The sequence below is a fragment of the Melanaphis sacchari genome, unplaced genomic scaffold, assembly GCF_002803265.2.
Source record: "Melanaphis sacchari strain LSU unplaced genomic scaffold, SCAv2.0 Contig54_pilon_pilon, whole genome shotgun sequence".
Lineage (NCBI taxonomy): Eukaryota > Metazoa > Arthropoda > Insecta > Hemiptera > Aphididae > Melanaphis > Melanaphis sacchari.
In genome coordinates, this window is record NW_020271380.1 from 1,532,427 (window position 1) to 1,555,629 (window position 23,203).

General features: G+C 35.1%; 3 protein-coding genes and 1 long non-coding RNA gene across 7 annotated transcripts in view; 3 read left to right on the plus strand and 1 right to left on the minus strand.

Annotated features, from left to right (window-relative positions):
- LOC112599645 (protein dachsous) overlaps positions 1–10,462 on the plus strand; it is a gene marked incomplete at its 5' end in the record, with an annotated part of 126,227 nt that extends 115,765 nt beyond the window's left edge. The window contains 9 exon segments of the mRNA XM_025346632.1: positions 1,615–2,124; positions 2,126–2,672; positions 4,257–4,956; positions 5,052–5,574; positions 5,837–6,452; positions 6,640–6,945; positions 7,043–7,215; positions 7,310–7,440; positions 7,535–10,462. Coding sequence (XP_025202417.1) covers positions 1,615–2,124; positions 2,126–2,672; positions 4,257–4,956; positions 5,052–5,574; positions 5,837–6,452; positions 6,640–6,945; positions 7,043–7,215; positions 7,310–7,440; positions 7,535–10,262 — 6,234 coding nt within the window. The 3' untranslated portion in view covers positions 10,263–10,462.
- A 2,900-nt stretch (positions 10,463–13,362) lies between these two features.
- LOC112599680 (protein GPR107) lies at positions 13,363–17,942 on the minus strand. Of its 2 annotated transcripts, XM_025346694.1 has the most exons (15): positions 17,797–17,942; positions 16,563–16,681; positions 16,135–16,495; positions 15,929–16,039; positions 15,654–15,799; positions 15,423–15,517; positions 15,291–15,364; positions 15,124–15,228; positions 14,924–15,060; positions 14,701–14,850; positions 14,523–14,640; positions 14,331–14,461; positions 14,122–14,263; positions 13,866–14,023; positions 13,671–13,776 (listed from the first exon to the last, which is right to left on the minus strand). In XM_025346694.1, the coding sequence occupies exons 3-15, from the start codon at positions 16,237–16,239 to the stop codon at positions 13,671–13,673; spliced, it is 1,578 nt and encodes a 525-aa protein (XP_025202479.1). In that variant the 5' UTR covers positions 16,240–16,495; positions 16,563–16,681; positions 17,797–17,942. The 2 variants fall into 2 exon arrangements, with proteins under 2 accessions (XP_025202480.1, XP_025202479.1); XM_025346695.1 differs by lacking the exons at positions 16,563–16,681; positions 17,797–17,942 and having other exon boundaries at positions 13,363–13,776; positions 16,135–16,239.
- A 159-nt stretch (positions 17,943–18,101) lies between these two features.
- On the plus strand, positions 18,102–19,996 carry LOC112599683. Of its 3 annotated transcripts, XR_003114956.1 has the most exons (5): positions 18,102–18,202; positions 18,762–18,833; positions 19,011–19,286; positions 19,403–19,501; positions 19,796–19,996. It is a non-coding gene; the product is annotated as an uncharacterized LOC112599683 (long non-coding RNA). The 3 variants fall into 3 exon arrangements; XR_003114957.1 differs by lacking the exon at positions 18,102–18,202 and having other exon boundaries at positions 18,698–18,833; positions 19,011–19,336; XR_003114955.1 differs by lacking the exon at positions 18,102–18,202 and having other exon boundaries at positions 18,698–18,833.
- Positions 19,997–20,522: 526 nt separating this feature from the next.
- On the plus strand, positions 20,523–22,379 carry LOC112599681 (coiled-coil domain-containing protein 137). The gene is made up of 3 exons (XM_025346696.1): positions 20,523–20,702; positions 21,535–22,021; positions 22,102–22,379. Exons 1-3 carry the CDS (start codon positions 20,626–20,628, stop codon positions 22,345–22,347), a joined length of 810 nt encoding a protein of 269 aa, XP_025202481.1. The 5' UTR covers positions 20,523–20,625; the 3' UTR covers positions 22,348–22,379.
- The last annotated feature ends 824 nt before the right edge of the window (positions 22,380–23,203 follow it).

Below are 23,203 nucleotides of genomic sequence, written 5' to 3' on the forward strand. Positions count from 1 at the left end.
CGAATTCGTCGCCGCTGCGTTGTTGCAATGCGCTTGAAAAATCGAAACTGGTTTTCTGTGTTATCGTCGTATGTGTGTGTGTGTGTGTGTGTGGTGCTGCAGCAACCAAGAAGTACGATTGCGACCGAAATAAAGAATATAAATAAAATATACGAGATAAAAACAATTCGCCTATATTCAATTGAAACCAGGTTTCAGACGATACGACAACGACGATGGTGCGTATTTGCGCCGCGTTTGTTCACTGTGACTTCTCTTTACTTATATTTATTGTTCGACTTTTTTCTTTTTTTTTTCATTTATTTATTCCATTCTATCTTTCTGTACGCATACACACATACACAAATGACGAGATCCAGTGCTCACGATAAGGCATTGTTACGGAGCAAAAAAAAAAAAAAAAATTACTTGCATAAAAATAAAACAAAACAATAACGAAATCGAACTTCTTGTGTTTTACATATTATTATTATTATTGTACCGACCGACCGACCGATTCCTGTCGTCGTGGTCTGTCTTTTTGGCCCTAATGAACGTCTCTTTGTGTGTCCCGGCGATTTCCTGAACGCTCTTCGTCCGACGACGTGTACTTTTCGTGAACAACTTTTTTTTCTTCCTCTCCTTATACCATTCCGACGATCCGAATCAGATACTGAATTAGTCACGAACTAACGAGATTTGCATTTATAGTTTTAAATACCACGCGGACCGTAAAGATTTATACGTTTTCGATTTGGATCGGTTTAATTAAGAGGCGCGCGTTGGTCGAGTTTTACGAAATGAGATTCTACGTGAACGCGAGTAGGGGAAAAGAATAAAAATGGGCAACCGATTTTCTCTCGCGCACGCCGTTGTGAAACCACTCGATAACCGGACGGAGCTGATCCGTCCGGTGATTGTTCCCAAACGAAATTTACTCCAAACCGACACGAATACTAATATGGAATTCCTCGACCTAAACTCGCCTTTTTCACATACGCCGTACAGTTATTACAACGGTTAACGTCGAAAACAACCCATAATGTATGTACGGACGAATTTTCGTAAAAACCGTCTGAACGTATGTCAACTCGTGATGAATAACGTAGTCGGACGTTTATTAGAACCAAATCAATCAATACTATAGCAGTAAATACAAGTGATTTGCGTAGCCCAAAAACAGTCAGTAAAATTTACAAGTTTTAGATACCTATAATTGAATATGTGTAAACACAGTAGACAAATGTGTCCCATATTTTAACGAGACAAATTCGGACTGTTTCATAATCGCAGGTATAATTAAAAGTCGATTGTTTTGTGTTTGTCATGTCAAAAGCATTTTAAAATAAAATTATGTTCCAACTTCGCCACAACATTAGGTAAAAATTATTTGACTGGTATATTATTATGACTTGGGAATTAAATATTATATTGTAAGTCACTTTTTATATTATTATATTAGAGGGTAATAATTTTTTTTTTAAAGTGATAGTACCAACAGGTTTCATTTTTATACGACTATACTATTTGAATAACTGACGTCGGCGTCAATGCGGCTATGTGTGACGTTTAATCGTAGCTTACACGTGACACTCGCTGTACCCGGTTCTTAACAAATGTTCGTTCTCTTCGCAGGTAAAGGAAGACGCGGCCGTGGGTAGCATAGCGGGCCGCATAGCGTGTTCGGAGGGCGCGGGCGCCGCGTCAGCGGGCCGCGGCCAAGTCAAGTACACGCTCCGGCATTCGGACGTGAGCCAGCAAGTGTTCGACTTGGACCGGAGCACGGGAGCGCTGATCGTAGCCGGCCGGGTGGACCGGGAGACGAAGGCGACGTACGAGTTGGAGGTGCACGCGCTGGACACCGGCGCCAGCACGAACCCGCAGAGCAGCTCGGTGTCGGTGCGCGTGGAGGTGTTGGACGTGAACGACAACGCGCCCCGGTGGCCGGACGACCCGGTCGTGGTGACGGTGGCCGAAGACGCGGCCGTCGGCTCGGTGGTGTACAACTTCACGGCCGCGGACGCGGACGCGGAGGCCAACGCCGAGCTGCGGTACACGTTCGTGCAGCACGGGCACCCGACGCAGCAGCACCGCGGCCCCGAGGCGGCGTTCTCGCTGGACCCGCTGACCGGCATGCTGACGCTGGGTCGAGCCGCTCGACTACCGAGACGACACGCGAGTACGTGATGGTGGTCGGGCCACCGACCAGGCGGTCAACGTCACCGAGCGGCTGTACGCCGACGTGACGGCCAGGGTGGTGGTGCAGGACGTCAACGACAACGGGCCCAGGATCGTCTCGCCGACGTTCCGGCGGCTGTACGCCGACGGGTCCGCCCGGCCGGGCGATTGGCTCTGCGACGTGGTGGCCGTCGACCTGGACGCCGGCGACAACGGCCGCGCCGTGTACACGATCACCGGCGGAAACGACCACGGGACGTTCGGCATCGGCTACGACACCGGCGCGCTGGTGTTGGCCCGGTCACCGGACACCGGCAGGAAGCACACGCTCAACGTCACGGTCGCGGACAGGGGCACGCCGGCCAGGTACGCGCACACCGCGCTCGAGGTGGAGTTCACCACGAGCGCCGAACAGTCGGTGAGGTTCGCCCAGAAACTCTACGCCGCTAACGTTTCCGAGGACGCGTCCGTCGGCAGTTTCGTCACCAAAGTCACGGCCAACTCAAACGACAACCGTAAGTCATAGTCGTGTATGGTATTCGTCAAACTTTTCGCGATTTTAGATGGGCACACTTGAACGGTATAGCCTCGTGATTGGAGACGTTAAAATAAAAAATGAATCGGCCCCAACGACAATATTATATTTTATCCTCGTCGTAAATAACAAAAAAAAAAAAAAAAACATAAAATATTTTGACAAACGTTTACGTATATAACGTATTATTTTTTATTACGTTCAAATGTGTAGAAAATAGATTTATTCTCTAAAGTTAATAAAACCAAATTATTTGTCCTATTTGTCCGTGTTCCAAGTTGTCTCATTGTCTGCCGATCGGCTGCCATTTAAAATTTCGTAATCATGTTTAACGAAAGTTCCCCGTGATCTTCCTCACGAAGTCATCACGAAACATACCAACATACCAATTATTATTATTTCTCTAATACTATTGGCGAGTATAATATTGCATTTAGTTTTAACGTTTATGAGCATTAGATTTATAAATATTTTTACACGATTGGAATTTAATGGTACTGCTTTATAATATAATGTACGTCGAAACTGTTTAGCATGTATGGGACGTGAGGCGCGAGATGATTGGATTTCGTATCTCGAGCGCGCGACTCGATATTAAAAGTCGTTAAATTTGCAATAATGAATAAAGAGTAAAATAATTATAGTATCCTATCGATTGAAAATCGAAACGTTGATTGCTACAACATTATTATAACCTACAGTTATCTGTGCTCAAGTAATATTCAAAATTGTATTACAAGGTTAGCGTTATTAAATGAAAAAAAAAAAAACCAACCCAAACTAGTAATTATTATAAGTTGCTATATTATATTATATAAACCACGTTGTCTACAAAACCACATCACTATCATGTCTCCTCACGTCTTTAACATATACTATATAATGGTATGCATTAGTAGCATGTGTATAGATAGGTATTAGATATGTTCTAAAAGAAAATTATTCAACATAAATAGAGATAAACGCAATGCAAAGGTTGTTTTACATTAATATAATATATTTGTATAAAAAAAAAAACTGAACAAAGAATTTTGGCTTAACTTTATAAAAAAAAAATACCTTCATTAATTTTTTAACATATTTTTAGTTAATAATTGCATGAGATTTTTTAGAAATGATTGTGCGAGTTCATAATTACACTGTGTAATACGCCAATGTTAGTCGATAGATACTCAATAATAGTATAACTCCAAGAACTGTTGTTTTTAGCTTTTAGTAGATAATGGTTAAGTAATTCAATCATACAATACTGTAATAATCACAATTATTGTTTTGTTATGAATTTGTTTCGTATACGGGGTTTTTCTTTTTCGCACATTATACCTAATACATAACCTACACGAATACACGATAAAATAATATGGAGATGATTAAAACGGGGAAAAAGTACCCCATTTAATGTTTGTTGGAACAAGGGTATATTAATCTCAAAAATATGAATTATAGTTACCCTAAATATACTCATTTGCCTATAGTCATTGTTCGCATATATGGTGGCATGATATATTCTTAACAACTGACCACTAGTTGAAATCGTTTTAATCATTGGTTTTCTGTATTTCAGGAATTTCTTATAGTATACCCGAAGGTGTGGCCGACAACTGTTTTCGCGTGGATAAAGACCGAGGAATAGTGACATTGCAAAATCGAATAGACCGCGAGCGGACCTCTCGGTATGTGTTGCCAGTCTACGCGACGGATGAAGTGAAATCAAGCACGGATGTAGTGACACTTGAAGTGGGCATATTGGACGTAAACGACCACAGTCCTAGATTCAAACACGACTCGTGTCACACACTAATGGTGCCCGAAAACCAAGAACCGTCCGTGATTCGCACAGTGGCTGCCATGGATCCCGACTGGGGATCCAACGGTCAGATAGTGTACAGCATCATAGGCGGAAATGGCGGCAACAAGTTTCATCTGGACCCAAAGACTGGTGAATTGACAGCCAAAACGCTGGATCGGGAAGTACAGGCCAAATATCAGCTGCAGATAGCTGCACAGAACCGCGGTAGTACGATGGACGGCCATTGTAATTTGACAGTGATCGTTGATGACGAGAACGACAATGACCCGAACTTTGAACAGAACAAGTACGAAGCTGTCTTATTGGAAGACGTGCCAGCTGGCACTAAAGTATTGGTCACTAAAGCGCACGATGCGGACATAGGCGTGAACGCCAAGATAACATATTCGCTGTCCAATCAAACGGAAAACGTTTTCCAGATCGACAACAAGACCGGAGTCATCACCACCGTAGAGTAAGTTTGGCAGCTTCATTCAATATTAAAACACTATAAGCCATCTATCTATGATTTCTTTTCTAATTTTTTTTTTTCATATTTTGTTTTTATAGAAGTCTCGACCGTGAACGGCAACCGAATTATTGGCTACAAGTCGTAGCTAGGGACGGTGGAAAATACAATCCAAGGTCGTCCACAACGCTAGTACATATTAAAGTACTGGACGTTAACGACAACATACCAGTGTTCACGAAATATCCGTTCACAGCGGAAATTCCGCCACATGTACAACCCGGAATGGACATTGTTAAGGTGTCGACCGTCGACAAGGACGAAGGTTCCAATGCCGATGTTTTGTATTCATTCAAAGAAAATCAAGAAGCCGCCGATCGATTCCGAATTAATCCCAATACTGGTGTAGTGACGGCATCGTCGAGTCTAGCGTCGGACAATGGTCAAGTATTCCACTTGGAAGTAATAGCCACCGACAAAGGAAACCCACCACAAAGCTCATCAGGACTATTAGAGATAAGGATTGGTGAAAACTTTGATCGGATCCCTGTCATGCGGTTCAAAAACTCTACATACCACGTAACAATACCGGAAAATTTAGAACAACACAAAGACGTGCTCGAGGTAAATATATAATTTCATTCTATAATATACACGTATAATAATATTAAAAACAGGTGATTCATCAAACGTGCTCTTTTTATTAATTTCAAAACATGTTTTTTGTATATATTTTAAAATTCCAAAAATCAGGATCTTAATAAATTTATCATTAAATAAAAAATGAGATTGAGCATGTTTATATAGCGAATAATCTTGTGGCATGTATAGTTCCATGATGAAAAACAAGTAAAATAATATTTGTGTTTTTCTCGTGTGTTAATAGATTTCGGCTTATCGAAGTGACGGTCGGAAACAAAAAGTTTTCTATAAATTAGCTCCAGTCAATAACGAGAACGGGTTGTTCTACATCGACGAAGAAACGGGCGTGATACGGGTCGGCCGATCGGAAGGTTTGGACTACGAAACGTACAAAACTGGTATACACTTGGTGGCCATCGCACAAACTGACGCTCCTGCGTCTGTATTCATGTGGGGATACGCCGACGTCTGGATACACCTTTCCGACCAAAACGACAACAGCCCGGTGTTTACGCAAAAGGAGTACACAGCAACGGTGGCCGAGGGCAACTCTAAAGGCGCGTTCGTCGTCAAAGTTGCTGCGATCGACTTGGACGACAACGAGAACTCGAGGCTGTCGTATCATCTGGTTGACGGTAACCACGACAATGCTTTCGTCATCGATCCAACCGACTCCGGCATAGTCAAGACCAACATTGTGCTAGACAGCGAGATCAGGGACACCTACAAGCTAACCGTCATTGCTACCGACGAGGGTACACCTCAGATGACCGGTATGGCCACCATCCGAATCATAGTTATCGACATCAATGACAATCGGCCATCATTTCCACCGCGTAGCGCCATTAATGTCAAAGAAGGTATGTGCAAAATTTATTATTAGCTATACATTATATTTACTATATATAGGTACTAGGTACCTCATAAAGACTAAAATATTATTTATCGTTTTTTTTTCCTTTTTATATTTTGGTTGTTTTTATCATTTATTCAGATTTTTTTTAGTTAAATAATCTTAACATAATATTTTTTTTTGACGTTTTATAGGTCTAGAAGTAGGAAGTATGATAACAACAGTGGTTGCTAACGACGTGGATACGTATCCCACGCTGACCTATTCTTGGACGCCCTCTGTGGGACTGTTGGAACGGAAACTTTTCGCACTGGACAGGTATAGCGGACGAGTGTCGTTGATTGGAAGTCTAGACTACGAACAAACACGGATGTATCGGTTGGGTGTAATTGTCTCCGATTCGGAACACACGGCCTCCACAGAGCTAACCGTTATGGTGACTGATGACAACGACAACTCTCCAGTATTCGATCGTCCTTACTATACTTTCACGATGACAGGTTTGTTTTATAACAATATCACATTCATGGTCACCTGACCTACTAATAATAATGATATAATATCTAAACGCATGTATAATATTGTTGATGTATATAGAAAACGTTTACGGGGAATCATCAATGAAAGTGCTGGCAAAGGACTTGGATTCTGGACTGAACGGACAGATTAAATACGGACTTGTGAACGACGTAAATGGATTCAGGATCGACCAGCAAACCGGTGTCATTACTGCGAACCGACTAAAGTTTGATCAAAAATTACTGCAAAAGGTAATGATTAATTAATTAATCTCAAGAAATTGATTGTCTATTGAAATTAGTTTATACTAAATATAACCATTCTATTGTGATTTTTTTTTTTTAGGGATTTGTTGATTTGTTGATATCCGCTACCGACCTAGGAACTCCTCCACTTTCAACTATTATCGCGGTTCGCGCTAATATACAAAATACGGCACATTCAAACACGGTGAAATTTACACAAAACGAATTCAGGTAAACATATATCCACAATTCACAAGATCCCGTCATAACGAAAATAATATCTATGCATTTTACTAATTTCTTGTGTATTTTTTTAATCCTTTAGAGTATCGGTTCGGGAGGACATTGTTTTGGGAGAATCGTTTTTGAAATTGTTGCCTAGTTATACAGCAGATAGCTCAGCACAGTTTAAAATCGTCGAAGGTGACGATGAGAAAAATTTTGATCTCATAAGTCCAACCGGTGAACTTTTCGTAAAAAAGCATCTGGACCGAGAAACACGCGATATATATTCACTCAAGATCACAGACAGCGTGAACAGTTCATACGTATTTGTCCACGTAATTGTGGACGACGCCAACGACAATGCACCTCAGTTCGTGGTGAACGAACAACAAAGTCTTTTGTCTTTGCCAGAAAACACACCCATCGGACACTCGATCGTCCGAATGGTCGCCAACGATTTGGACATGCCACCGAACTCGGAAATTTCATATGAGATAACTTCGGGTAACAGCAAAAATTACTTCGATATCGACCGAAACACCGGTGACGTATATGTCAAGTCGGTGTTAGATTGTGACTTGGATGTTTCCGAACACAATCTAATAATCAAAGCTCAAGACAATGCAAAATCGCCGGATCAGCAACTAGCCACAGTGAAATTGCTCAAAATACAGTTGGAAGACATTAACGACAATACTCCACGATTCCCCGTCTCGGAATACTTAGAATTTGTGGGCGAAAACGAGCCAATCGGCGCGCTGGTGTTCACAGCTAAGGCAACGGACGCAGACCGCGGTTATTATGGACAACTCAATTATTCAATCGCGTCGTCGGCCAGTTATTCGGGTGCTGACGATTCGTGGAAAATGTTCAAGATAGACGCGTCGTCGGGCCTAGTTACAACCAACGCTGTGTTCGATTACGAAGTAAGGAGCAAGTACACTTTTACGATAATCGCCAGCGATGCTGGTGACAAAAACGCCAAGGTCCGTGTGAAAATCGAGATCGAAGGTAAGGACGAGTTCGCGCCGCAATTTATCGAGCGGACTTTCAAGTTTATGGTAAACACAGTTGACTTGCCCGTGGGCTACGTAATCGGACACGTGTCGGCCACAGACAGAGACAAAGGACCGGAGGGACGGGTTGTATACCATTTGACCACACAAAACGCGTACTTCAAAGTAAATCGGACGACAGGGGCAATAATCGTGAAGAAGAAGATCGATGGAAACTTTGACGCGACGCAGGACATAAGCCTCGTGGTGACAGCCAGTTCGGGCAAACAAGGTTCGCTGACTAACGTCAGCGTGGTCGAGATATCGTTCGACCCTATGTCACAACCCGGCCTGAACCTTGCTAGCAGTAGTTCGTCTGGCAACGGCATAGGTGGCGGCGGCAACGGCCAAAACGTGGCGGGCGCTTCCGGTGGAAGCTTAGTAGACTGGATTATCGGCATCCTGTCGGTAATTTTACTGGTAGTCCTGCTGCTTGGAGGCATCATGTTCTACTTTCATCTCAAGAACAAGCAGCACCGAAACATCAACAAACCCGAGCTGAGCGGACACCAGCGAACCGACAACACGTACGTGGACCCCGGCGCTTTTGACACCATACCAATAAGGGGCGTGGGTGGCCCGCAGGTGGTCGGCCAGTTCGCGCCGCCCAAGTACGACGAAATACCGACGTACCGAAACAACAGCAGCACCACCAATTCCGGGGCGGCCACCACGTCAGACCTGTCGGGTTCGGAGAAATCGGGTTCCAGCGGCCGGGGGTCGGCCGAAGACGACGTGGAAGACGAGGAAATCAGAATGATCAACGAGCGGCAAAACGCGGACGAGCTGTCCGAGGTGACTGCGGCACGCAACACGCAAGAGTACCTGGCTCGGCTGGGCATTGTGGACGCGCAAACGGTGGTGCAACAGGTACCGCCACACCTGCCCGAGGAAAACCGACGGCTATCGTCGTCCAGACGGCACCGCAGGCCGATGGAGAACATCGACATGTACGATGAGGACGAGGCCACCGACGGTGACATAACCAACATGATATACGCCAAACTCAGCGACGTGGGCAGCGAACGCGGCGGCGGCGGCACCGGAACCGGCACGGTCGGCGGGTCCGGCTGCGGCGAAGAAGACGGCGGCGGTGGGGGCGGCGGGAAGTCGTCGAACAGCACCGTTTACTCGGGCTCAAAGGTCCCGCCCCCTCAGCCGTCCATGGTCGGGTCGCTCAGCTCGATCGTGCACAGCGAAGAGGAGCTGACCGGCAGTTACAACTGGGACTACCTGTTGGACTGGGGCCCGCAATACCAGCCACTGGCGCACGTGTTCAACGAGATCGCCCGGCTAAAGGACGACGCCAACTCGGTGAAGAGCTCCAACAGCGGCGCCGCGTCCACGAGCGGAGGTAGCGGCGCGGGCGGCGGCGTCAAAAGCGCTTCCGGCAAGAAGTCCAACGTTCCTAATCAACAGCAGCAGCAAAAGAGCGCGCCGCCCCCGCCCCCGCCACTGTTGACCAACATGGCGCCCAGGGCCCTGTCCTCGTCGCGGCAGTCGGGCGTTTCGCAGCAGCACCACCACCATCACCACCACCACAACCATCACCACCAGGCCGTGCCGCCGCCCATGCTGCTAGTGCCCCGGTCGCCGATCAGTCACGAGACCAGCCCGGGATTCAGCCAGTCGGTGGCCATGTCGCCGTCCTTCTCGCCGTCCCTGTCGCCGCTGGCCAACCGGTCGCCGTCCATATCGCCGCTACACTCGGCCGCCTCCACGTCGGCCCGGCAGAGGCACCACCAGGCGGCGGAGGCCGAACTCAGGCTGTGATGGTGACGGCCGCGCGCGGTGGCCGAAATCCGCTGTCCAAACGGCCACGGCCGTCCAAAGGGTGCTGTGCGCCTGTGCGCGCCACACAATAATTTATAGTCAAATCGCACTTGCACTCCGCGACCCGTTTCGAACGGCGTCGTGGTCGCCGCGCGCACCCTTTCGGCGGTTGTCGCGTTTTGCCCCTCGTTTTACCATGTTTTACCATGTAATAAAATAGATTAATTTATAGCAATTAGACTAATTATTTTACGTGTATACAATATATTATATTATATTATATTATATTATATTATATTATATTCTCGAAACGGCGACATAATCAAAGGTAGATATAGTTTTATAACGAAATTGTGATAATTATAAATTTTTTATGTATACCTACCGGATATATATATTATAACGGATAGTGTTCATTTTTTTTTAGTGAAAATGTTCAAATCGAGCCGATTTAAGCGTATAGTATAATAATAAGTCGAACGTAAGCGTTGCCATACTTAAAAACGAAAAATCAAATTTTAATCGCGTGCAATCGTCATTGTAATTTGCTCACTATGTTTTCTACGCGTAGGTATACCTAATATTTTATTGTACCTATGCCTCTTTATACGTATATGGGTTTATATTGTGTATAAATTATTATTAATTTAAACAAACACTAACTTTACGTATTGTGACGAATCGTATAACTACTTACGTATTAGATATATTATATAATATTACTGTAAATAATTAAATCGTGTAAAAAAAAAAAAAATATCAGAATGACTGTATAGTATTTACTGAGTCGTTCGACTTTCGTAAACCACAAATCGGTACACAACCTTTCCTATGTACCTGGTCGTGGCTTATTGGAGTCAGCGGTTTTCAGCTATAGAATGATGTGTATTTTGTACTATATATAATATATTATAATAATTAAGATGTAATTTCATGTTATCATTGATAAATAAAAAATATTTATTCCTGCCATTTACTTAAATGCAAAGACTGTTTTCAATAACTTTTCTTATTTTTATATAACTTTTTTTTTATCGTTTTCCAATGAAATTATTGTATAATTTTTTTTACTCTACTTTTACGAATGGATAGGTATACAGTTAAATAATAACAACAAAAAATAAATAGCTAATATTTTAAAATTTAAAGTAAGATATAGTTTTTTGTAATTTGTTTACCATGTTTTTGTACAAAAAAAAAATCGATGTTAAACTTTTGTAAATATGAACATTAAAAAATAAATCTTGCGATGATATAATATTGACGGTGTAATTTATTTCTCATTATTAAAGCTCACAATCTGTCAACACATTTTTTAAATTCCTGAGCATGTCCAAACACGTAAAGAAAAATAACTTGATAACTAGGTCTGCTTTACCTAAGTACCTACTTAAATTCCACATGAAACAAGTGCGTAATAATGTTTTTCTTTGCTTTTACGAAACAGTGGGCATTTAAATTATTCAAAATATCATATTTTAAATTGAAAAATATTCAACATTTGTGAAAATATTATATACACTGTCCAAGGGTTAAATCATAATTATAATTACATAATACATGTAGAGTGACAGTGTACCAAACATTCTAACCTAAATCTAACGTCTTTTTCAACATCCTTTTACCAAAAAAAAAGTGAAAATACTAAGTTTTTTAATAAAAATATATCATCAGGTGAACGTGGGTCATAAAATAAAAAAAAATTGCATACATTTTCATTTTTTTTTATACGTAGGTAGGTACTCATAGTTTTCTGGCATTATATTATCTATGATCCATAATGATGATGGATACGAAATTTCGAAATTCAAAACTTATTCCTTCACTTAGATGTTATATGAAACGTGGTTTTAAAAAAAAAAATCGTTTTTCGAGACCTTTTATTGTAAAATTTTCGAAAATTATAATTATGATTACACAAAAAAATTGAATGACAGTATAATAATTATAATTTCCGATTTGCTCCAAGGTGGTCATTTATCACATTGTTGTTTATACTGTTTATGAACGATTTAAATCAAATATTAATAAATAAAACAATGAAATTTACACAAGATAATAATAATGCATTTTTATAGTAGGTACCTGAATCACAAACTCTAGCAAGCTGAATTAAGCCTTTTTTGGCTTTGAACTGCCCTAATTTTGAATCCTTATAATATGCACCCAATATATGTATTTTAAAGTCAAAGACAATTATTTTTGTATTAAATACACCAAAACTAAATGCTGAATTTGAAATGTGAATACATCGGTGTACTCAGTACCTACCTATCTGTATGACTGTATGTCGATCATATTTTGTGCCGTGCACAATTAGCTATCTATAAATAAAAGTAAAATTAATTAAATAATTTGCAAGTTCCTACGAACCTTATTTATAAATTCACCAGAATCAAAAATAGAAGACTTCCATTATGTTTATTTATTTAAATACATATTATAGTTTATAAAAAGTTAAATATTAATTTATATAAATGACTAGATATTACAAACTATTGTTAACAAAAAATACATTTTAAAAATATGTTAAAAATTCTCTTCAAAAAAAAATGTTTAACTACTAACTATATTAAACAAATTATTCTTATGACCAGACCTGTCCTAAATTTTGATCTTGGACACATTTGTTTGTGTAAATACTAGATAACGACACATTAACATTATATTTACATTTTTATCTGAAATAAAAGTACCAATTAAAACTTTTTAAATCCGGTAAACCAGTAATTTTATTTATATATCATTAGAACAACCATTTATAAAATAAGCCACTAAGACAGCAAAGTAGGAGTTTTAGCTTCATCTCTTCATTTCTTTTTTCTTTTCTCAATTCATTAAACTACCAGCAAAAAAGTTTAACGTGTACATAGTTAAAATTATTTTCAATTTGTGCATAAATACATCAAATAGAAAGGTTTTAAATAATGTGTACTCGTAAAATCTAATATTTGTGTTCTTATCTTATCAAACCAGATATTTAATTGTTTTAGTTAAATTCGATTAAGCACCATATTAATAATAATATAACATAAAGTTCTGTTTTATACAATAAAATAATGTACCTATATTTTTTTTTTACTATTGCATTAATTGTTGATATTTCACCAATGTTAATATTCATAATAAAATATATAATACAGCAACAACGCCTAAGGAACGTGAACTTAAATCTAATAAATTACAAAAAAATTCAATCAAACCTCATACTATAAACAAGATTGTAACAAAGTGATTGACTTATATTCATTACATAATTAAACAAACAGTAAAACGCTGTGCGATAAATGAGTACAAATTAGTACAAATGAACAGTTTTGTCTACTCTTAGAAGACTAGAAGACAAAGTAAAGGTTTATGGATCAATTGGATCAGTCTTGGTATAATAGAAACACAATATTTATTATATCACGATGATGACTCCACTAACATGATTTCGTCCTCAGCAATTTCCCCAGTGTTGTTTGCTTTCTTTCTTGAACGGTTGTTTACGCCAGATCCAAAATGGCTTATTCTGTGACAACAGAAAAACAAATAACAATGTTATGGTGTACCTATTACAGTAGTGTGGGGAATGGAGTGATAATTGTATTTTGAGCTTACACAATGTCTGTGTCATCATCGTCAACATCTGATGCCACTTGGAAATAAGGATTTGCAATAGTTGGTCGAAATTTATATCCAGTCATTACAAAAAATATAAATGTTGCAGTTTCTCTAGAGAATTCATTAAGCCATAATAAATGAAATGGAACTGTCATCTGTAAAATATTGAATTTTCATATTATGAAACTTATTTTTTCCATGAAATATATCATAAATATTTTTTTAAAGAAAAAATAATTAACATAAAACTCACTCTAAGCATATATATCAATATGCGTGTGAAATAAATATAAGAAACTAACATAACATAAAATTGTTGAAATAATTTAAGTTTGCGTAAATTTATTGCTGCTTTGCCATCAGTCTGTGATGCTTCTTGCAGATGCCGAATAGACCTATAAAGTAAAATAAATTTTATTGTGACAAATTGAATACATCTATAACTGATGGTGATATCATTACCAAAGAATAGGGAATAAAATAGCAGCGCAGCACATGAAATCAACAAGTAAAAATAAATCCAACCAAGCGTTGTGCTGCATATCTCCTTCTTCAGATTCTTGAATAATAGCATAGGCTATGTTAGCTAATACCTTTGGACATTAATATATTTAAAATATAAGTATTAAATTATATGAAAAAAAAACTTCAAACCTGTAAGGGTATAACAATCATAAAGATGTTTTTGTCCTTATCTGACAAAACATGTTTGACAAATGTCATACCAGTACCAATGAGAACAATTGTTATGAATAAAACTGATCCTTTTAATCTAGAACAGAAAAACATTATTAACAAAATAAGCTCTTAATTATGTGTGAAAACTAAATACAAATGAATCGCATAGTAAACAAAAGCCCATGTGGCAATATGTTGTCCTTTGACTTGAATGAAATGGAAATTCAAACCATGAAAAAATAAAGTTGCTGCTTTTAAAAACACTAATAGAGCCATTAAATAGTGTATTTTATAGACAGGATAACTGCAATTAATAGAAAATTTTAAATTACAATATAGTGTATTGTTATAATTGATTAGAGATGCATTTGACTTACGTGCTTCTGTATAAGAAATAAATCCACAATACGCAAGTGACAAAATATACAATTGACATAGAAAAATACAATGATGGCAATGGCATGTCACCAGCTGATAAATAATTCCCATTAGCATTACTTTCATTAATAATAACCTATAAAAAACCGTAAATAACAATTTACATTTTATATTTTATTTAATGATATTAGTATATTACCATAAAACTTTGTTTAGACTTTGGCATCATAGCGTAATTCGGACAGTTATGGTAATATAAATTATACAATCCTTCATTTGATTTTGTTTTTATGTATACAACAAACTAATCAAAAATAAAATAACACATTATTCGAAAATTTTAACTGCATGATTATTTATTCTTACTTTTATATTAAAATTATCTGGACGAGTGCCATTTGTAATTGGTAAAGTTTTGTTGACACAACTCGTAATAATAACTGAAAAAGTCCGGATTTAATATATTATTACATTATTATTTTTATTTTAAGTACATACCATCATTTTCAATATCATTCTGGTGGTTTTTGAAGTCATCCATATTTTGGAATAAATAAAATGGCTCCATGGTATCAGAGCAATTAACTGTAACACTAGACATAAATATTTTGTTATTAATAATGGGATACTAAATATTTATATTAAATTCAGTTAAAAATGAATAACTTTCAAACATATGGTTATCTATAACATGTTTTCAAGTTAAAATAATCAAAAAGAAAAACTTACAGTTTCTTTAGAAAATTAAACCTAAAAACTGCCAGATTCTTTCGTATTTCAAATATATTAGATGATTCAATTGGACAAATTTCTTGTTGAGAATCAAGATAAGGATTTCCTTCATCAAATATAGACTTTTCAAGCAGCAAGCCATGCTAAAACCAAAATACACAGATTATGATATTACAATAGAACATTGTACAACATTATAATTAGTAAATACAGCTGGTGTGATAGGTCTAAATTGTAAGTTTTACGATTATTATATGAATTTTTTTACTCACGGTTTCTTGTAGGCTGTTGGGAGGCAGGTAAAAGTCTATTATTTCCACTTCTAACAGTCCACCACGGAAAAATCCAAAAGTGGACAACGCTATGAACCGCCGATCGTCACCCTAATCGAACGCAATAATGGCAACATTAGCAACAAGAATGCCGACAGTTATTGCGATTATTAATATCACAAAACTCGAAACTCGAAGTAACTTACGTGTATCTGCAAGGTGTGTATCCTGGCTGACACTTGAACGAACGACGCCAAAAGCGTCAGAACAACAACTAGAACGAACACCATCGACGAGCGGACCCGGGACATGATCGGTCGATATTCGTAGGCCTAAGACTTTTGAAGTAAAATTCAACTTTTATTCGGTGTCAGAACATAGCGGAGCACAGGCCCGCACACGAATAAGAGGCAACAAACTTCAATAAAGAGCAATGACGGACAAAAATATATTAAATATCAAGACGATCGTGGACGGCATGTGGCGTGCGAACGTGTGACGATCGTACGCCTGTGTCCCAGTTCCGACTGTTCTGAGGTTCTGACGTTCCGAGTGATTGAAATTTTACTTTAATAACAATTACTAATTAGTGAGATATTATAAAAGACACATCGATATTATTATTGTTTATTACCATAGAGTATGATATGATTATAGTGTTAACACAGAATTCCGTGGTAATATCGTAACTGTGGTCGATGATAAGTGATCAATTATCACGTTAAGGTAACACATGTTCTTTTAGATAGATTTCTGCGCAGTGCACAAGACACGAATAATTATAAAAAAAATAATAGTTTTTCGGTTTTCCATATTTTGCAAATACCCAACCTAACCTGACGCACTATTGCAAATCGTATCGTATATACAATACACTATGTATCATAATGTAATGGTATAATTTAATTGAGGCGAGAACTTTTATTATGTCCTCATATCTATCTATTATCTGCTATCATAATATTATTTATTAAAATTTTAAGGCACTATCGTTATCATAACATCATAAGTTCTAAAATTCATAACTCATACGAACTAAGAAAGTAAGAAGCATGATATTATTATAAAAATTCATGACCACCAATAAAACTACTACGTAAATGCTTAACAGTAGCTGCTGTAGGTGTATTAAGGAACACGTCAGACCTGCGTGTATTGACTATTAACTTAAACAATTAAAGGCTGTTTAAACTTGAAAGTGGGTCGTTTTTTGCGCATCAAGACCAATAAGTGGAAGAAAAAAAAATTTACTTCTAGAAGTCCAATTTTAATTTTGAAAAAATATTTGAACGTGTTTGCCCCTTGTCTGTGTATTGTTGGAAATGAATTTTTTTTTTAATAACACAAAAGTAAAAGTGAATTTTGAAAATAAAAAAAGAAAATTAATTTGGTACTATTTTTTAAATACAAAAGAATAAAAAATCCATTTCCTACGTAACTAAAGAATTAAAATACATTTCCAAAATTAAAATCAAGCTTTTGGTAATGGCTAAATTTTTCTTTCGCTTTTACGGACTTTCATAGCCGCAAAGGAATTGAAAAATATAGTAACATGTAACTGCGCGTAGGTACATTACAAATTTCCGAAACCAAATTGAAGAACATTGGCCACACTTTAGCCGTGAATGGATCGATTACTATTATACGAGTGATAAGAAATCAATTAGAGCTCAAAGATTTAAATATATTCTAAATAATATAACAAAATAATAATATATATTATATATTATTCACAATATAAAAATATTATATACTTGCAAGTGCATTTAATTCATTCCAAAAAGGTGAGAAATATGATTTGTTATTGGACATTAAAGGTACCTTATAATAACACATAATACATAAATGCTAATAAAATATTTTTTTACGTGTCATCGTGATTCGGTCCGTGTACGTTCATATGTTCACTAAATTAACTGACTACCGACTGTTATTTTTTTGTTATGAAAATGAGAAATTGGCGTTTTGGTAATAAACGATGTAGATTATTCATACAACGAAAAAATTAAATCATGAATTGGCATTATCTACGTATAAAAAAAAATGATATTCAATAACTCGACAATGTCACAAGGATAATTCAGCAATAATCACTTATCAGGGAAAAAGTTATTCAATAATGATATTAAAATTATTTTAAACCTCAGTGGCATTTTTTATCTATACATTTTTTTTTTTTTGTAGAGTATAAAAAATACATTAAATCAAAATAATGAAACATATTATAATGAATACCATGGCTAAATTTAGCCATGATGAATACGACGATAAAAGGTAATAATGTATATACTTATATATGTAAGCAAAATTGATGATCGCCTTAAGCTTCAATCTGACTTTGTTTCTTCTGCTTTAATGCTTCATGGTTAAATTCATTGAGATCATCACTCAATCTTTTTAAATGCCAGGTCTTTATTTTTGAAATAATCCAATCTCCTTTATTATTTTAACAATTTATCACACATTTATGGTTTTGTCACAGACTTTAAATTTAAATTAAGTTATAATCTCCATTTTAGATCATACATTAAACATGTATGCTGTAAGGCATTTAAAACAGTATGATTCAAGTACCTATTTAAATAAAAATTTTGTGTAGTTCAGTAATAAGTAATTTTATCAATTAGTCAATTACTTATCCCATTGCATTCATATGTGAGCTTAGTTATAACTTATAACATTGTTTGTTAATTTTAAATTTTTATAATAACTACAAACGTTGTTCAAGTTATAAAACAATTTTCAAAATTATTTATAATATAAATAGAAAGATCAAATACTGGTGGTGTTTAAAAATATTAAATATAGTATAAAGTTTACATTATATAAATAGAAGTTAGACATCAACACCTCCCAATACACATGAATAATATGCATCAACCAGAAGAACCATAAGTGTTTATAAGTAAGCTATTTTATTTTTTACTAATAAATACTTATTAATTTTACCTAATGTTTTTAGTAAAAAAAATTTAAAATTTTTTTCTTTAATAGTTTTAAAGAATTATAAATCAACTACAAATTTTTGTTAAAATAATACAATCTATTATTATAGGTTTTATAAAATATTTAAATTTTACAGACAAATTAATTGCACACTCTATCAGTGTATATTGGCCAATTGTAATTTGGCAATTGATGATCTGGGAATCACAATGGCAAATCTGGATAAATTATCAAGGAAATCTTAATTTAGCTTCTGGGCTATTAAATAAAATGCATTATTCAGTTATGAAATTTTTGGCTTGTACCAAATATGTCACTTCAAGTTTTGGGATAGTTAGACCACTACTTTTCATCCACTATCCAGCCAATTTCTGATATACAATCTGTGGTTGAAAATCTAATTGATGACTGAGTATTTATTTTACAGAAATACCTAGCTTATTGTTTATAATAAAATAAATAGTAAAATTCAATATACTTAATTTGATACAACTTTACCTAATAGTCCTAATATTGTTTTATTTTTAGTTTTGCATCTTATTCATGGATTGAATGATAAAGATTAAGAAGATTTACCACCACCAGCAATACAACAAATTGTTCACATTAGTTTTGAAAATTTAACCTGTAAATAAATATTACACTAACAAAATACAACCATTAAACCATGCACGCAATGTTTGAATTAGGAAAAAATTAGATAGGGGATGCAAAAGAGTAAAAAAAAAATGTGCATATTTGAATATTTAAATTTTAAATATCTTATTGATTAGGATATAATTAGGAGTGTATATGAATGTTTTTTAAAAAGCATGGTGATTCTGACGACTCTGTGCTCTTCAATTCAAACACTGTGTGCATACACAATACATTAATTAACACTTATATAATTTGATTATTTAACATATTTTGAATTTTTAGTTGAACCAATTGTATCCGGATAAATTTTATGCATGGCAAACATCAAGGATGAAATTAAAACTTTTGATACTTATACAAGGATGTCACTGTACAGGAATACACCCTATTACAGATGACCTTCATGCCGAGGAAAAATTATAACATATTTCATAACTGTGTAATACAAATTAAAATACTAATAAATACAATATGATACAAATATTATAATTTCTTCATGCTATTTTTTCTCTTATTTCACATTTGCATTATACTTACGACTTAGAAACCTACAATTTATTAATCATAAAATTTGATGAAAAATAATTCAAGGGATATAAGATGAAATGTTACTACTTTTTTAAAACATCTAATCAAATATAATAATTAATGAAATTAGAGATTTTACTATCTAACCATGGGATTTACTTATGTTTTATAATTTTTCTAAATTTAAAAATTTTATTTTGTAGTGTTTAAACTCTCTTTATAAATTTCAAATTAAATTTATGTAGGTAGGTATTCTTGTGGGCAAGTTTTTAAAATTACCGCTAATATCGGCGTATCTAAATGACCAAGGAGATTATAGTTAGCATGAAATCTAAGATCTCTTTGAGGTTCTAAACGTTTAAAGGCATCTAGTTGACGTACGGGGGTCTACTTGTCGCGGGATCTAGATGATACGTAACCATTCTACGACTTTTATCACAGAGTATTTTTTTTATTATTGTTTTCCACTGATAAGTGATAATATATTGTTAACTCACACGGCACCAACGTGCTTTTGTTTTGATTTTTCTAATTTTTCGTTTTACTATTTATTTTAATTAAATTGTTGTTTATACTAATGTATAATGGCACGCAAGTTTAAAAGTAAAAAACAAAAAAGAGTAAAAGACGTATTTGAACAAATCTCAAAACGTAATGAAGAGTAAGTCGTACATAGCAATTTAATTCGAATTTCTTTTTAATCAAAAACTATAATAATATAAATACCTGTTTCTTTAAATTCTCTATGAAAAAAATTGTAAACGCCTAATTGTGAAAATTCTGAATATATTCCAGCAACTTATTTAAAAATGTTAAATGAATCTATTCACAGTAATATTAAATGTTAAATTAACAAATTTTGTATTTACTGACCTTTACAATAGTAGGTACTATTAGTACCATAACTTGAGATTTGCAGGCCTAAGTGCAAGTTAAATTTTATGTGTATTCATATAATATTGTTGAAGTCTTGGAGGCCCTCTCTTGAAATTATGAAGTCTCTTTGGAGGTGCCATGCACTTTGAACATATTTTATGAATATCACCTATGCGTTACAAAATTATTTATCAATTAGTTGTCACATTAATTTTAAATACAAAATACACTGCTTACTACTTAATAGATCTTACAAAAATTGAGCAATTAGCGTTGAATCATTCGATGTCATTTTCTTAATATGTATCATGTTATATTATAGCACAAGTAGTAATTTTAATTATTGATTTCAAAAATAATTTTTTCAATTACTTTTAAAATACTCAATGAGAACTTAAATACTTATTTAGAGAATAATTTATGGTTATAAAATTAATCACCAAGTATACTTAAACTTACACAGTGATGTGTATAAATCTGACCAGAATGTAAGAGTTAGGGACTAAATTTAAAGTTATTTCACTTCTGCTTGAGCTTTATTTTTGATTAAATAGTATTTATGGATTTTTATAATTATTATAATTTGGTATAAACTAATTATTTTTTATTAAATACAGATTAAAAGGAAAAACTAATGAGCCTCCCAAAGATCCTAAACGTCAAGATGTGCCTCGGAGTTTACGTGAATTTATGCAACTAAAAAAATTAGCTAAACGTAGTTTTAAAAATAATAGTCAACCATACATTGATATAGGAAATAGATTAACAAAAAATAATCAAAAATGTGCATTTGAACTAGAAGAAAAACCTGAACAAACACATATTATTCGGGAAAGCGGAGTTGTTGTTACCGAAGCTAAAGCTGTTTTGACTGCAAAAGAAAAATTAGTACAAGCTAAACGAAAAAGACAATTAAAAACTAAACTAAAAAGAGAGAAAAAAAAAGAGAAAAAAAAACAAAAACTTGATGAAGAAACACAAAATAAAGTAGAACATGCAACTGAATATGTAAAAGACAATATTGAATTTGGAGAAACTGTACATTGTCCTCCAACTTTGACTGTAAAACCTAGAAAAGCAGTTATTAATGATTTTGAAAATAGAGTAAGTATAAAATCATAATTTTGTTATTCATGTTTTATCATATGACTTCCTTACTGATTATTATTAATATTTGTTTCTAGCCTGGTCGAAAAGATGACTTGTTTTTGAAGTCCATGTTAGCAGATACTGGCAATTCTTTTAAAGCAAAGAAAATAAGTGATGTTATTTTGAAAAAACCTAGTAAAAGTGCTATTCAACGTAAAGCGTTTACTGGCAAACGCAAAGCATTGTCTTTATCTGATCGGAGGATAATAGAAAAAGAAAGAGATTCGGCTGTGTTAGCATACAGACAATTAAAAAAAAATTTATCCAATAAAACTGAATAAAATTAATAATATTTATTTTAAAATGTTTTTTTATTTTTTATTATTAATTTTAGATGGTTTGTTACAGTTATATTATTTAATAAATTTAAGTGGAATTTTATTTTTGAAACATGAATGCATTTTTAATCTGTTTTTATAAACAATAAACAGATATCAAAAATATATCATAAAATCTTTGATTATTTTGCCACAATCAATATTTTTCTTATGTTTCATAATAGTGTCAAGGTTCAAACTATTTTAATTGTTGAAAGTTTATTTTCAAATGCAATTTTGATATATAGGATGTAAATATTTATACAATATGATACCTATTATATTTATATATTATCATATACTTAAAAATGTTTTTATTTTTTTTTTTACAAAAAAATGAGTATTGTAATATCATACTATGTAATAATATAACTATTAGAAACCCAATAAATTTGAATGCTATTTTAGAGTTATGTATAACTACACTTCTACATTAAATAGTTAATAACACAATATTATAATAGTAGAAAAAGCTCACATGCCCATAATTTTTATTTTGGATGTTTGCATGTTATTCAATTAAAATATGATGTCATTAATTTCATTTATAGCTATCCAACTGCTGTAGAATGTTGATATTATAAAACAATTGGTTGGAATGTATGCTCCTACAAAAAATTAACTATATGACTCGGGCAATGCATACGCTTGTAATTTAAATTATAATAGAAAATGCAGTCTTAATGTACAAACTTGTGCCATAAATCTTAATAAATTAGCTGTTCTGCGCTAATTAATTAAAATAGTAAACACTAAACAATTTGTTGATGTTTAAATCAATTAATTCAATTCAAAAGAAGTGATGAAAATGTATTATTAT

Coding starts and splice junctions, on each gene's coding strand:
- LOC112599681 (XM_025346696.1), top strand. CDS start 20,626: ATGGCACGCAAGTTTAAAAGTAAAAAACAAAAAAGAGTAAAAGACGTA. Junction 20,703..21,534: donor ATCTCAAAACGTAATGAAGA/GTAAGTCGTACA, acceptor TATTAAATACAG/ATTAAAAGGAAAAACTAATG. Junction 22,022..22,101: donor TTAATGATTTTGAAAATAGA/GTAAGTATAAAA, acceptor ATTTGTTTCTAG/CCTGGTCGAAAAGATGACTT.
- LOC112599680 (XM_025346695.1), bottom strand. CDS start 16,239: ATGTCCCGGGTCCGCTCGTCGATGGTGTTCGTTCTAGTTGTTGTTCTG. Junction 14,851..14,923: donor TATTTCTTATACAGAAGCAC/GTAAGTCAAATG, acceptor TATTAATTGCAG/TTATCCTGTCTATAAAATAC. Junction 14,462..14,522: donor TGATTGTTATACCCTTACAG/GTTTGAAGTTTT, acceptor TAATGTCCAAAG/GTATTAGCTAACATAGCCTA.